The 14,631-nt window shown below is 31.1% G+C and overlaps 1 protein-coding gene across 1 annotated transcript; it reads right to left on the reverse strand.

Moving 5' to 3' along the window:
• Nucleotides 1–4,691: 4,691 nt before the first annotated feature.
• On the reverse strand, nt 4,692–8,373 carry LOC117919072 (phospholipase A1 PLIP2, chloroplastic). Its single transcript, XM_034836115.1, has 5 exons — nt 7,564–8,373; nt 6,404–6,913; nt 6,214–6,273; nt 5,667–6,083; nt 4,692–5,574 (listed from the first exon to the last, which is right to left on the reverse strand). The coding sequence occupies exons 1-5, from the start codon at nt 8,146–8,148 to the stop codon at nt 4,993–4,995; spliced, it is 2,154 nt and encodes a 717-aa protein (XP_034692006.1). The 5' UTR covers nt 8,149–8,373; the 3' UTR covers nt 4,692–4,992.
• Nucleotides 8,374–14,631: the final 6,258 nt, after the last annotated feature.

Here is a 14,631-nt window from a genome sequence, read left to right on the forward strand (position 1 = left end):
ATTTGTCTATACCCTTGAGGGTCTCGCTCAAGTGATTAAGGGATGGGGAGGGTTTGTGGGAGGTTCCAGATGGGACAAAGGTTTACCTATCAAAAAAAAAAAAAAAATTCTAATTTGCCTATAAAAAAACACTTTGATGTTATGAACAATGGAATCAGTCCTTAATATTAAAAAGGGAAATGGTTGATAAGCAGTCGCTACTTGTTTCAAGTAGGATGGGTAGGAAAGCTGGTAGTTTTGCAAACTTAAATTGGAGCTTATGGTTCTCTCTCAACCAAGGAAAAGTGATTTATGTCTCTCCTTCAGGCCCAGTAAAGATTGACAATGTAGGTTCTTCTATAGGAATGATTACTAATAATAATAATAATAAAAAATCTTTATTCACATTGCAAATAATTCCAATTCAAAAAGAAAAGTTAGAAGCTTCTGAATGAGGATCAACAGAGTCTTCAAGAAAGATTTTTATCAATTTTGAAGATAGGTCATATCAATTATTTTCTCAAAAAATATTATATAATTTTAAAATACATATACATTAATTAAAAAATAAAAATAAAAATTTTATTATAGAACTAGATATCTTTTTTTCAAAATAATTTTTATAAGATTAAAAAAAATATGTTTTAATAATTTTAAATTTTTATTATATCAATAATTTGTATAAGATTAAAAAATAATAATGTTTCAATAATTTTTAAATTTTATCTTAAAAATTAATTAAAACATTTTAATTTTCCTTTTAAAAAAAATATTTACAAATCAATTGGTGGATAAAAAATTAAATTTTAATTCAAATAAAGTTTTTCCTTCCATTTTTAAATTTGTCTTAAAAAAAAATCTATTTTTATATTTATTGATTTTTAATTTTTTTTTTTAAATTCGGAAACAATTTTATCACTTTTTTTATTTATATTTATTAAAAAATATAAATATAAATATATTTTTTAATGAATGAAAATATTTTTTTTCATTTATTAATTATGGTAAAAAAATAATGTTGCAGAAGTTTTGCAGAAGATGATTTTTAAGATGTGATCTAGGAAGATATCATATTAATTCCTTCCTAAATTAAATTACATTGTAATTTTCTTAAAAAGCTTTAAAATTTTAAAATCATTATAGATTTTATTTTATTTAAGCTTTTAGGATGATTTTATTTTATTTAAAATCATTATTTTATTGTATTCCAGCCTCTCAAAAATCAACCCATCTATACTGGGCTTCCAATCACCAAGATCTGCCAACAGACCTTGGAAAGCTTTGCTCACTTCCTCTTTGATTTCACTTTCCTCAGTTAATCACCTCCCATTCACTTTTTCTCTAGACAGCTGATTCCTTCTTCTATGAGCATTAGCCATCTGATGAAAAAACCTTGGGTTTCTATCGCCCTCCTTTAGCCAAATTTCCCTAGACTTCTGCCTCCACGACACTTCTTCTAAAAGAACCCACTTCTTATACATCCATCTTGCCTCCTTCCTAGCCTCTTCTTCTTCCAACGACAAAGAGCAAACCCTCTCTTCCTTATCCCAATAATCCATTAAATTCCACGAATGCTTCTTAGAATCAATCTGACCAAAAACCTCTTTATTCCAAATTCTCAATCGGTTTTAAAGCCTTCAATTTTTCAGTCAAAATGAAGATGGCTGACCAACTAACTTGAATCCCCTCCCACCACTTTCTCAACACCTCTTTAAAGCCCTCCTCCTTCAACCATATATTCTCAAATTTAAAGGGTGTGGGACCTCTCCTCATCCCTCCCCCATCAATATTTCTTTTAGGAAGATATCATATTAATTCCTTCCTAAATTAAATTACATTGTAATTTTCTTAAAAAGCTTTAAAATTTTAAAATCATTATAGATTTTATTTTATTTAAGTGTATTAAATATTTTTTATTCAAAAAATATATCTTAAAATATATATTTTTTTATTCAAATTTTGAAAACCATTTATTGTGGAAAGAAAAAAGCATATGGAAAAATAATTAAATTTTATTTTTAATTAGTTAATATTAATTATTTTCAAGATAAAATTAATGATTTAGAAAAATAATTATTTAATTTCTTATTCGATTTAATATTATATCATATTTATTTTTATATTCAAAGTGTTCATTTCTTAATTATAAATGGTGAAAAATATAATTTGAAAAAAAAAATGATGTGATATCTTCAAAGCCATAAATCTGAAAATTAATTAGGTATTGTCATATTTTAAGGAAAATAAGATATCAAAATATTTTCCTAGGTCATATCAATTATTTTCTCAAAAAATTATTTAAATTTAATCTATAAATAAGCAATAAAAAGTTAAAATTTTCTATAACAATAGATATTATTTTAATAATAATTTGAATAAGGTTAAAAAGGAAATTATGTAATTTGTATTACCATTTATTTTAAAAATGAATTAAAATATGTTAATTTATTTATTTATTTTTAAAAATATTTACCAGTGGATATATAAAAATAACTTCTTTTAACTGTGTTCAATTATCAAAAATCCCTTAAGCAAAAGAGTATTTGGGTTGTGTTGGGAGACAAGCAGGAGACCATTGAGTGAGAACTGAGAACATGAGTGCAAGAGTGTAGAGGTATGAGAGAGGTGCATATAAGCTGGGAAATGAATAGAGGGATCCCATGAACATAAGAATTAAGTGGGAAAATAATAAATATTAGCAAAATTCTTTTTAATTTTTTTGTCAAATAACAGAACGGCAACAAATACTTCTAACTCAACCCGTGTTATTTATTTATATTTATTTTCATTCCTATCTCAAAAATAAATTTTAAATAAGATATGATCAGTAAAAATTATATTCAAACTCATTTGAACCGTTTTAAAAACTTTTCAAACCTTAGAACTTATTTTTATCTCAAACTCTTTTTATTAAAGATAGATATCTATAAAAACTTGTTTCAATGATATCCCTAACTTAGGAATCTAAAAAAACTTTTTGAATGCATTTAAAAAAGATAAAAATATTATTGTAGCAAATCTACTCGTTATCCTTCTCGATATCTAAAAAATTTGTTCTATTGTCATCCCTAACTTAGAAATTGAAGACAAATTTTTAAATGCATTTAAATAAATATATAAATATTGTTCTAGTAAATCTAGCCATTCCAAACTGGTCTTCAGAGTTTAGGCCCTCAAGACAACCGAATATGTAATCTCAACAGCACTATATATATATATATGTATATATATAGAGAGAGAGAGAGAGAGAGAGAGAGAGAGCAATATTGTCACTTATCTTGAGCAGCCTTCTCTACTTAGCAATTGCACGTTCCTAAAAAAGGAGCGGTTAGATGGTTTTTGGGCATGCTCCTCCAATGGCTAAATTAGCTCTGAGGAGAACTCCATAGCAAGTCGAAAAGAATTTTTTGGGTGTACCAGGTTTTAGGCGTCCTTTTATAACGGAAGGTCTATAACGGTTTTTTGTGCCTTTATGAGTGGCATTTATTACAACTTTAGGTGCACATTAATATGTGATGAGAATCATTGTTTATCATAAACGGTTGGTTGGTAATTAATGTGATGAATATTAACCTTAAATGATGGGTAACCGCCGTATTTATATTCCAACTGCCCCGGAAGGGAATTATGTTCCATGGCCGGGCTTTTATCTATGCGAGTGACCCTGCCTGCCTGCCCCGGACGGCCTTATGGGCCTACATCTATGCCCTCCCTCCCATTTCATATTTGCCCAGAAATTCATGGAATAAATTCACATATTTGACTTATATTAAGAGTGAAGATGGGTTAATATTTTATATGGTTGACCCATATTTCCACTTCTTCATCCAGTCGCACTGGTGGCGCACGTGAGTGGCTGGTCTTTGACCCTGCATATGTCCCATGAGCAGCTAATGGTCTCTGCTTTACCCTTTTTCTTCCCCTTTTAAGCACATGTTAGGTTCTCTTGCTATGTCACTTTCCTGTCTTGGCATCTACTGCAAATGCTCAAATTCCCTACTTCCAGCCTCCTCCCCACCTAAAATTGCGCCAACCGAAGAAGAAAATGCGAGTTGGAAAAATCCTCACTTGCAAAAACTTCAAAAATAGAGATATATCCGGAGATAAAACTGAGAAGAAGACATGAAAGCCATCAAATCCTACACCTAAAGGCAGTTACACCATGGGTATGGGTTAGTGGGGACTGGGGAGTAGGAAGGTCCGTATCTATCAGTAAACAGGTTGCACCCTGCCTTGTTGGATGGATAGGCATCAAGAGGAAGAGTTCAACCATTTTGGGCTGCAGACGCCTATTTTGTCTTCAATTCGAGCTTTTGGATATAACTCCAAAAACTAGTCCCAGCGATAATCTGTGTGGCTTTTACGTGTCATGTATATCGATTTATGCCAGGAAATGGTCCCGGATGCAGCTTGTAGCTTGTAATTTCTCTGGTTTTGGCTTTACTTTCCCAACCTTTCTTGTTCATTTTGAACTTGGAAGAAATTGCTCGAAGGGACACTTGGAACAGAGCAATCCATTCAGACGATGTTAAAATGGCGCTTGATTATTTTTGGTTGAGAATTTGAGATAGACCGGTGATTATTAAGAGGGTGTGCCACATACTGCCAATATAATGCCCAAATATCGTGTTTGTTGAGCCAACTGCTGAATATCACTTTCAGCTTCTTTGTATGGTTTGGATGTTTTCATGCTTGAAAGCTACAGAAAATGGTAACGTGAAACACACTACTATCAGTCATTTTGATTGTGCCAAAGCATGTATCTAAAAGAATTTGTTTCTGTTTTCGTTGATAATCTAATGTTGTGGGATCTCTACATATCAATTTGATATTCTCCATCTAAAAAAAAAACAGAGAAGATGAATCAAACATGAATCATTTTTTTTTCCTTTTTGCTTTTGAACCCAAATGAATAAAGAATCTTCTAACCAATCCTGCCAGCCATCAGCCATGTGCCTCTCCAACTGTACGATGACCCGACGACAGGAAGAAAACATCATATGGCCGACCCCATTAACGAGTCAATGAATTGATCATGCTATCTGTCAAGAGAAACAATCGGGTAGGGAATAAAAGTACCACTAGCAAATGCATGTGCTGAGATGCAACAAGCCTACTGAACCGTTTCAAGGACTCTCGCCCGGTCTGAAGGATGCCTGAGAAATTGAATTGGTCCTGTCCCATGTTGTTAGATACCATTGGGCTGCCCACAATCACACCAGCATGAATGCCACCGGGTGCTACGATGGGCCACCAGACCTTGCGGCGTTGCTCTCTTTTGGTTTTCCTAATGCTGTTCTGCTCCTGACGGATCACACTCCTGACTGATCTCAAGTAGGATTTCATGTCGTGATCTCTCTGAATGGTTCCATCTGAACCATATGCAGAGCTGTCACTTAGGATCTCCAGTGGGTGGGGTGAGTTCAGGAAGACCAATTTTGCTGCCAAGAGCTGCCTCTCTGCATCGTTGGCATCTGAGACAGGACGGCTGAGAAGATATAGACCACTGCCTGAAGGCAGGAGATGATGATGCGGAGAGTGCTTCTCTTCAGGCTGGAGGATCAGAAACTCACCCATGGGAGAATACAAAACCTTCTGTAGTACAAAAATCCACATTGGCAATGTCAGTTTAATATTTCATATTTTCGGAACCCATATACAAGTCCTTAGAGTAATGGAGATAGTACCTGGTTATTCAGACAAGGATGATTCCGAAAATTCCCATTAACAGCCTTGAGTAGCTCTGCTACATGTCTAGGATAATTGCAAGAGAATGCCCGAGGCACAATGTCTCGGTGCATTGTGACAGCCTGAACATGACTCCTAGGCAGTCCAAGCTCATGAAGCAGATGGTCACCTCCGCACATTATAGATGGTGCCCCAAACGTAATGACCGGAAGCAAGGAAGAAGGTGGCACTACACCCCTTATTAGCAACATGAGATTTACAAGCAGGGACAAGCTTCCCCCTAGAGAATGCCCTGTGAAACGGAATGTGGCACGTTCTCCTCGAGCTTGCAGGTGGGCAAGGACTTCTGGCAACATCTGCTCATAGATCCCTTTTGCTGCCTCATATATACCTCTATGCACAGGCACATCCAGTCCCTATAGCAAAAACATTTACCACATTCCTCTATAAGACAACCTTAGATTTGGATTTTTTACATTCATCTTCATGCTCCGAAACCAACTCAAAACTCACCAAACAGTAGAAACTAGTGAAAGGGAATATTACCTCAAAACTAATAGGCTCAAACAGTAGATTTGCTTGCCATGATGCTAGTGACTCAGACCCCTGCACATTAAAATATGACACCAAAAGTTTTTGAGTAAAATCAGAGAGGAAAATGCCAAAGATTCACAAAACATGAACAAATCAATCAAATAAATATGAAATGAAGAAAGAGTTTTGGGTTTTCTTCAACCTGAATGACGAAGAATCTTGTTCCAGTCTGGTCATCGTCACATATGAACCACTCACAGGGTGTTGTAAGCACTGAGTTCAAATCATCGGCAACAGCCTGCTTCACTTCCTCCTTTGCAGCGACAACAGCAGTCACAGAATCGGTGGTTGCCATGAAAGAAGCAACCTCTGAATTTATTATACCAACACTGTCATTGCTTCTGTTGCTTCCTTCATCCAAATCTTTATGGATCTCGGCTTTTGAGGATTTGAATGGAAGTATGCTCCTGGTACGAGAATGCAAATAGGTAGCAGCAGAGGCAGCAATCTGATAAGCAGCAGATGCACTTAGCTGATGCCCATCATTCTTCTGCTCCCCCTTCTCCTCCTCTGCCTCTGCCTCCTTTGGATCTGCTTCTGCTTCTCGAACTTCATCTGACCCCTGCTCTTTCTCAGCTTTCGTCGTCATTTCTCTCTTCTCCACTGATGAAGTCACAAATCGCAGCCCATGATTCTTCAAGAGAATTCCTGTCTGAATCAATGGAAAATGAAAATAAATCTCCACTCACATAATTATAAACTCAATATAATGTAGCCTTCACACGATGCAGATTATCAATCCCCAACCGGGAAAATTTTCAGATAAATTTCTAATAATTGATTCAATTGAAGCATGGAAAACAGAGCATCGACCCCAAATCAAAATGAAAATCACACAAATCAAAAACAAACAGAAAGATTCAGTGAGGGCTATTCCCAAATATAATATTTTTTAGCAATTCTTTGATACACAAAGAAGTCATCAGATTCAAGAACAGAGCCAACGGGCATTTAAATAAAGCTTCATAAACATCACAGACTCCGGGGAAGATTCATCCCAATAGTTTCCTCCAAGAACGACTCCAGGAAAAATTCACAATTTTGAATTTTCTGACCCTATATTATTTATTTATGCAAAGACCTTGAAATCCTAAATTTCCGTTTAAGGCAAATATCACAGAGAAACTAATTCAGATTAGAAGATCCTCCAGATGAAAAATCCAAGAACAGAAGTTTAGAATTTCAACCCACGATTCAAACAGAAAAAACCATCCTTTATCGATTGATTTGCACAGAGATGGAAAAGATTTTGATTGGGTTGAAAAAATAAGAAAGAGGGGAAAGTTGTTTTGATTGGGTTACCTTGATTCTGGGTATGGTATAAGCCAAGTTCCCAAGGTACGACATTTGCGCATACAGTTTGGCTTCAGGCAATGACACTCTCCGTAGGAGCCTTGAAAATGAGTCTCTATCGAATTGAACCTCCTTTTTTGTTTCTTCGTCATCGACTCTGCAACCATCACAACACTTCTCTTCCTCTTCCTCGTCATCACCGTCATCTTCATGATCATCATCACATTCGCTTTTCTGATCAACCTCAACACTCGCCTCTTGCTCTCTCCACCGAGACCTCACGTGAAGAATCTTCATAACCCAACTCTCGCTCCGCCCCTCCGACGCCGCTGTTCCACTCACCCCCTCCTCAACCGCATCACCGCCCTTCTCCCCGTTGTCCACCAAAACGGCGTCGTCAATGCCAATGGCGTAGTACCCTTTTCCGCCGGGCCACAGAGATTTCAAAGAGTACTTGAAAGAGAACCCCGACGACGTTGTTTTCTGCTCCACCGTGGACCTCCCCACTGCGCTAACCTGAGTTGGATTCGCTCTGACGTCGACGGAGATCGAAGGCGAGATCCCATGAATCCCAGGCAAACACAGACTATCCATTCCCAATTCTTCCTTCTTAGATTCGCATATAACTTCCAGGCTCCTATATAGTCTTAGTATTTTTCTAGGGAAAATCAGTTCGAGAAAGATGCAATCATTCAACCCAGAACCTTTAGCTTATAACGTGCACCCACAATCTTTGAATTCCGACTCGTGATCTGTCAATTTTTTCTCATATATAATGAAAGAGAGAGAGAGGCGTTTGGGAGGGAGAAGGAGTTTAGATCCGTTCCGTGTTGGTAACCAAACTTCGGATTTATCCTCCCTATAAAACGGCGTCGTTCTGCCACTGCAGGTGACCAACCATTCAATTTTCCTAACCATTTTTAACCCAAAACAATTCAATCCCCTCTTTCTTCTCCTACTCTCTCTCTCTAAATCATCTTGTAAAAACAACCTCTAAATTATCTTAATTGTTTATCGAAAAAATTATAGAAAAAAAAAAGTTAAAAACAATGATTTTTTTTAAAGCATTATTCTGATTTTTGTATTTATTTATTTAAAATTTTATAAACTTTTCAAAAATTAATTATATAAAATAAATAAATAATTAACAAAATTACCTCTATTTAACGACAAAATAATGAATAAAGCTTTGGATTTTTCTTGGAACGACGTCGTTTCGACCTGTATCCTCTGACTCACACGTGGCTAAATGCCTTGTGTCGGGGTGCTGAAGCTTTTTAAGTAAGAAAGCGCGTGTTTGGCTGGCACATCATGCCACCTCAGTCACTTCGACAAGGTTTTGGGGATACGTTTAGGTTGCCACGTCATCATATACACCGAGTACATGACGTGTTCCTAACTTTCGGTACGCAATTCTCAGACACTCGCGATCTTTTGCGTGTACAATTTGAAGACTCACACGCTTTCCTTGCCCGACACCTGTTGTTTCTATGGAAAGCCTGAATTTTGAAATGGGCAAGGAAAGGGTAAAAGGTAAAAAAGTTAAAAGAATGTAAGGGCTTACAGCTTGACCTTTTCGGAGGTGTTAATCTACGGTAAAATTATGGGATATTTGATTAAAAGGAATCACCCCAATTTTTGTAAACAAACCCTACACATATATAAATAATTGAAATATTGAAGGGTGTTTATGTCATTTTACACTTCAAATTTATAAAAGAAATAGATTAATTTTATAATCTTTTCCTCCCTTTTTAATCAATTAATTTTAAAATTATTAGTTATTAATTATTCTATTAAAAAGATATACAATCAAAGCCTTCTATATTGATTTAGGAAATTGGCTAAAAACTTTCATTATTTTCTTATCAAAAATAAATATTTGAAAATTTGTTAAAAATTATATTTAATATTTATTTTCGAATTTTTATATCTACCCAAAATTTTGAATTCCTGAATATTTTTTAAAAACTATTCCATTCATGATAAAAGTTAAAAGTGTGGAGTTTTGCTTGATTTAAAATTTATTTATCAAATGAGAAAAATTTAGAAAGTACAATTGTGTGCAAAGGAAAATAATAAAGTCGTGACTTATTTTATGATTTATATATACACATTAATTGCTCGGTTATGAGACTTCGTTTATTAATAATGTCAATTTTTTGAATTCGAAAGTTTAAAAAAAAAAATTATTCGATTCATTACTAAATTTAAAAGTATCGATAATCTCACTTGATTTGTAATTTATTTACCTGATAACAAAAATTTGGGAAGTATAATTATGTATAAAAGAGAAACATAAAATCACGATCCATGACATTTCCATTTTTGTTTATTGTTTTCTTGTAGTGATGAAATCTATTTTTAATTTTAAAATTAGTTTTAAAAATTATTAAACATATAAATAAATTTGATATATCAAGTCTCATTTTATTTTATTTGAAATTTATTTGTATTAATGAGAAACAATAGAATCAGTAGTCCATGAAGCAGTAGTAATTATTTTATTATTTTTTGAGTTCTATGTTATTTTTAAAAATTAATATACTTATTAACGAATTTAATGTATTAACAATCCATTTAGTAGTAAATTTTTTTAAAGCATTTTTAGTTATTTTAATACTTAAAAATTTTTATCTTTTAAATATTAGAAAGGTTATAAATACTTTCTAAAATCATCCATAAACAAATTTTAAAAGCGTGTTTGATAATAATTTTAAAAAGTGCTTTTAGTTTTTATAATACTTGAAAATAAGAATTTTCAATTATTATAAAGGTTAAAAACATTTCATAAAATCATTAACAAATGTTCTATAAGTCTATTTGTACAGAAGAAAAAAAAAACTATATACAATTACAAAAAAAGAAAAATCAATTTTTATTTATGAATTTATGATATTAATTGGATCATTATTTGAGTTTCAAAACATCTTTGAAATTTGTTAATGATTCAAATGCATTAAGTCGGGCTTAATTTGAAATTTATCTCTATAGTGAAAAAAAAATGTGTAAAATATTATGATCATGTATAAAGAAACAACAAAGCCATTCATAAAGAATTTTGATGAATTTTTAAAGTTAATTAGATCGGTTTTGGGTTATGTGATTTTTTAATACTAATTGCATCGATTTTTTTAGTCTTAAGTAATTTTTTAAATTTGAAATTTGATAAATCATATGTATCAAGTCTAGTTTGATTTCAAATTTGTTTTCTTAGTGAAAAATATTGACAAAAAAAAAGAAAAAAACATTTTATCAAAAAAAATTTGTAATGGATAATTTTCAATATTGATGGGTGGAGAGACAATGAAATTACAAAAAAAAAAATTGTATTATTCTTTATTTCCATTTTATGATTTTTTTAACTTTTTTTTTTTTTTCTCTAAACCAAAATTCTCCATGAAATCTAAACAAAATTGGAAAAAGAAAAAAAAAACCATATCCCAATAATTAAAAAAAAAAATCAAAGAATAAACTTAAGAGTGGTTAAAATAAAACTACCCAAAATATATAATAAAATGAAATTAAAATTATAAAATAATAAACTCCACGAAATTATCTTAGGAAGATTAAAATATAATCTAAAATAAATTATTTTATTTTTATTTTTTTATAAAATAAATGGGCAAACATACTAAAAATATGAGTAGGTATACATACGTGAGTAAAAAAAAAAAAGTGTTTTACATATGAAAATTGTGATTAAAGTACTAAAATATAAGAATTATGCCCTAAATGCAAAATGAAATTAAAATATAAAATCGTACGGACAATGTGATAGTGTAGACATATACAATTATGATTATAAGATACAAAAATTGTGACTAAAGTATGAAAAAACATAGTTAAGGTATAAAAACATAACAAAAGTATTTAGAATATAACCGATGTACAAAAAATGTTATGAGGGTTCAAACAATTTGAGTAAAGTACAAAAAGATACGAGTAAAGTATAAAAAACGTGATTAAGGTATCAAGGTATAGAGAATGTGATTAATATATAAATGATGTGACCAATATACAAAGAAAGTAACTTTGATACCGAATAATGTGATTAAGGTACAAAAGATGTGAATTGAGTACTATTGGGATATGAAAAATATATGACAAAAATATAAAGTTATAAAAATTGTATATGAGCAAAAATAATATGAATTTAACATGAAAAATATGACTATAATAGAAATCGAGGAAGAATGTATATAAAATATAAATAAATAAATAAATGCAAACATTTTTTTTTATGTTGTATAAAATAAATAAGTCAGAACATATTAAATTTCAGTTGATATTAAGATAAATTATATTTTATTAATTTTTTATTTTTTATCTTATTTTTCAATTTACCAAATTATATTAATAAAATATTTTTAAAATGACATATGACCAATAAAAAAATTGTACAAATTGTAATTCAATTTATAGAATCTTACTTATACTCATATTTTTTTTTAGAAACATAAAATAAAAGCTTTTTTTTTTTTTTTTTTTTACAAAAATGCTCTCTATCAAATTATATTTGTATTTTTTAATAAATGAAAATTATCTAGGTGATATTATACATCATCGCTCAATTATACAATTTTAACTCTTTATTGAGCATATACTTACCTCCTACTACTATTATTATTCTTAAAAAAAAATGAAATGATATATTATTATTATTATTTTTACTTACCTACTAAAAATTTTGAAAGATATAATTATTATTATTATTATTATTATTACTACCTTACTACTACTAGACTATTATTTGTCGTCTATCATTACTACTATAACGCCCAAATTTTTTTTTAGGGATAAGTTAGGAAAATATTAATAATAATAAAATTAATTAATAAATAATAAAATATAAATAAAATAAATAAAGGGAAACTAATTAATTAAATTGTTATTGGTTAAGAAGTTGGAAAATAATTTTGTGATAATAGTATTTTTTTTGTTATGTTAGGGGGGAGTTAGATTCTTGGGCCTAAACTCTTCAAGGTTTCTAAGTGCTTTTTAAGGTAAGGGAAATTAATGCAATTGTTTTTTTTTATAAACAAATTTTTATATACATAATTTGGAAACGTTTTGAGTTATTATTTATTTTATGCATTGATCAAATATGTTTTGCATGAAAAGTATGTTAGAACCTTATATTTTGTTTACAACAGAGAAATGTGGAGATATTATGTTTTGCAAATTTGAATAATTGAAATAAGTGTTGACTCTGATTTGTTTGACCCTTGTCAACGGGATATAATAATTGGCCTTTACATTTCTTGGTGGGGAATGTAATTGATTTGGACACTAACCTCTAGAGGTTTGGTTAGAGGTTACTAGTACTGGTAGTGTTTGGTTTCGTCCACCTTAAATGAACAATTTGAGGCTAGTCACCTATTTGAAAAGTCTCACATAACTGAACACTATTTGATGTTTGATAACCAAAGTAAATAAATGATTTAAATGTTTTGACTAAATTTGATATGAAAATGTTTGAATCAAAAATGAAAGTGTACAGTTAAAAGTTTTGAATGTATTGACAAAACTGACTAAAAGGTTTATAAAAATAATTAGTTATAATATCTCTTATTTTGCAAGTGAACTTGAAATATTTGATCCATGGACTACATTAATGTTCCTTATTGGGCTTTGAGCTCATTCCTATTTGTTAATTACTTTTCAGGTACTCTTAGTTCTGGCGAGAAGTGATGGCTAGGTCGGGGAATGGTCATCATTAGGATTTTGCTTAGGATGTTATTTTTGGACCTTGTTAGCTTATAGGTTTATGTTCATTTGGATTATTTGGTTTTTGAAAGCTATTTAGATATTGAACTTTTAATTTTTTTAATGATAGTTTGAAGTTGAGATTTTGGAGATTATGAAATTTTTGTTAACACTTGAATTATTTGAGTTTGCAATGTATTTGGATAATGGATTTTGGTTGATGAATGTTTAGTTTTAAAGTTAAGTTTTGAAGATTTTAGAATTTTGTTCAGCTACTCTGAATAGGTATTTGGTAATTGGTAACTTTTAGTTACAAGCTTTAAGCCTTTGAATTTGAAGTGTGAAATGACTGTCACACCCTTGGAGTGGGTGTTAGGGAGTGACAACTACTACTATTATTTGTCGTCATCATCTACTACTACTACTACTGCTACTATTATTTGTCATTTACTACCACTATTACTATTATTTATCTACTATTACTACTACTTCTATTATTTATTTGCTACTACTACTATTATTTATCTATTACTACTACTATTTGACTTTTAAAGTCCAGATACAAGATATTTTTCATTTTCAAGTCGTCCCCTATTACTATTATTTGTTTATTAAAGTCAAGATGGAAGATATTTTTCATTTTCAAGTCGTCTACTACTACTAGTATTATTTGTCTCTTAAGATATTTTTCATTTTCAAGTCGTTTATTACTATTACTATTATTTGTTAAAGCCAAGATATAAGATACCACTACTACTATTATTATTTGTCTGAGATATTATTCATTTTCAAGTTGGCAATAAATTACATTTACTATAACTACTACTATTATTATTTGTCTGAGATATTTTTCATTTTCAAGTTGGCAATGAATAACATTTAAGTGAAGATGGGACCATACTAAAAATTGAGGATCTTCCTTTTAGGTTGGAAAGGTGTAGACCTTTAACTTGTGAGTTTAATATAGTGTATAAAGTTGGTGGGAATTGAATTCACCAACGCAATTGGGCTTTTGTTTGGGCCCTAAAATTTAGGCCTTGGGCCCCACAAATGTGATGGGTCTCACTGATTTATGTACTATCATATCGTCATATCCCATAATGTCGTTGGAAATTATGGGTCTAGTTTGGAGGGCCCCCAGTTGATAATATCGAAATTAATACAACATCTTAATGAATGTAATCTCCACTCAATTATTACTACCTTTTTTATTTTAATAATTTTTCAAGTGAAAAAATAGTTGAAATTAGAGAAAAAGAAAAACCTCTTTTTCACAAATCCAAACATGTATGAAGCTAAATAGACTTATATGAGTCATGTCTTCATTGTTAAACAACTTAAACCACTAATAAATTCATAGGAATAAAT

The sequence above is a fragment of the Vitis riparia genome, chromosome 7, assembly GCF_004353265.1.
Source record: "Vitis riparia cultivar Riparia Gloire de Montpellier isolate 1030 chromosome 7, EGFV_Vit.rip_1.0, whole genome shotgun sequence".
In the NCBI taxonomy this organism is placed as follows: Eukaryota; Viridiplantae; Streptophyta; class Magnoliopsida; order Vitales; family Vitaceae; genus Vitis; species Vitis riparia.

Bases quoted from the DNA above. Each gene is read 5' to 3' on its own strand.
- LOC117919072 (XM_034836115.1), bottom strand. From the start codon at position 8,148: ATGGATAGTCTGTGTTTGCCTGGGATTCATGGGATCTCGCCTTCGATC. The intron at 6,914-7,563 runs GTAACCCAATCA...CCATTGATTCAG, and splicing joins ATACCATACCCAGAATCAAG to ACAGGAATTCTCTTGAAGAA. The intron at 6,084-6,213 runs GTAATATTCCCT...TTTTTGCTATAG, and splicing joins TTGAGCCTATTAGTTTTGAG to GGACTGGATGTGCCTGTGCA.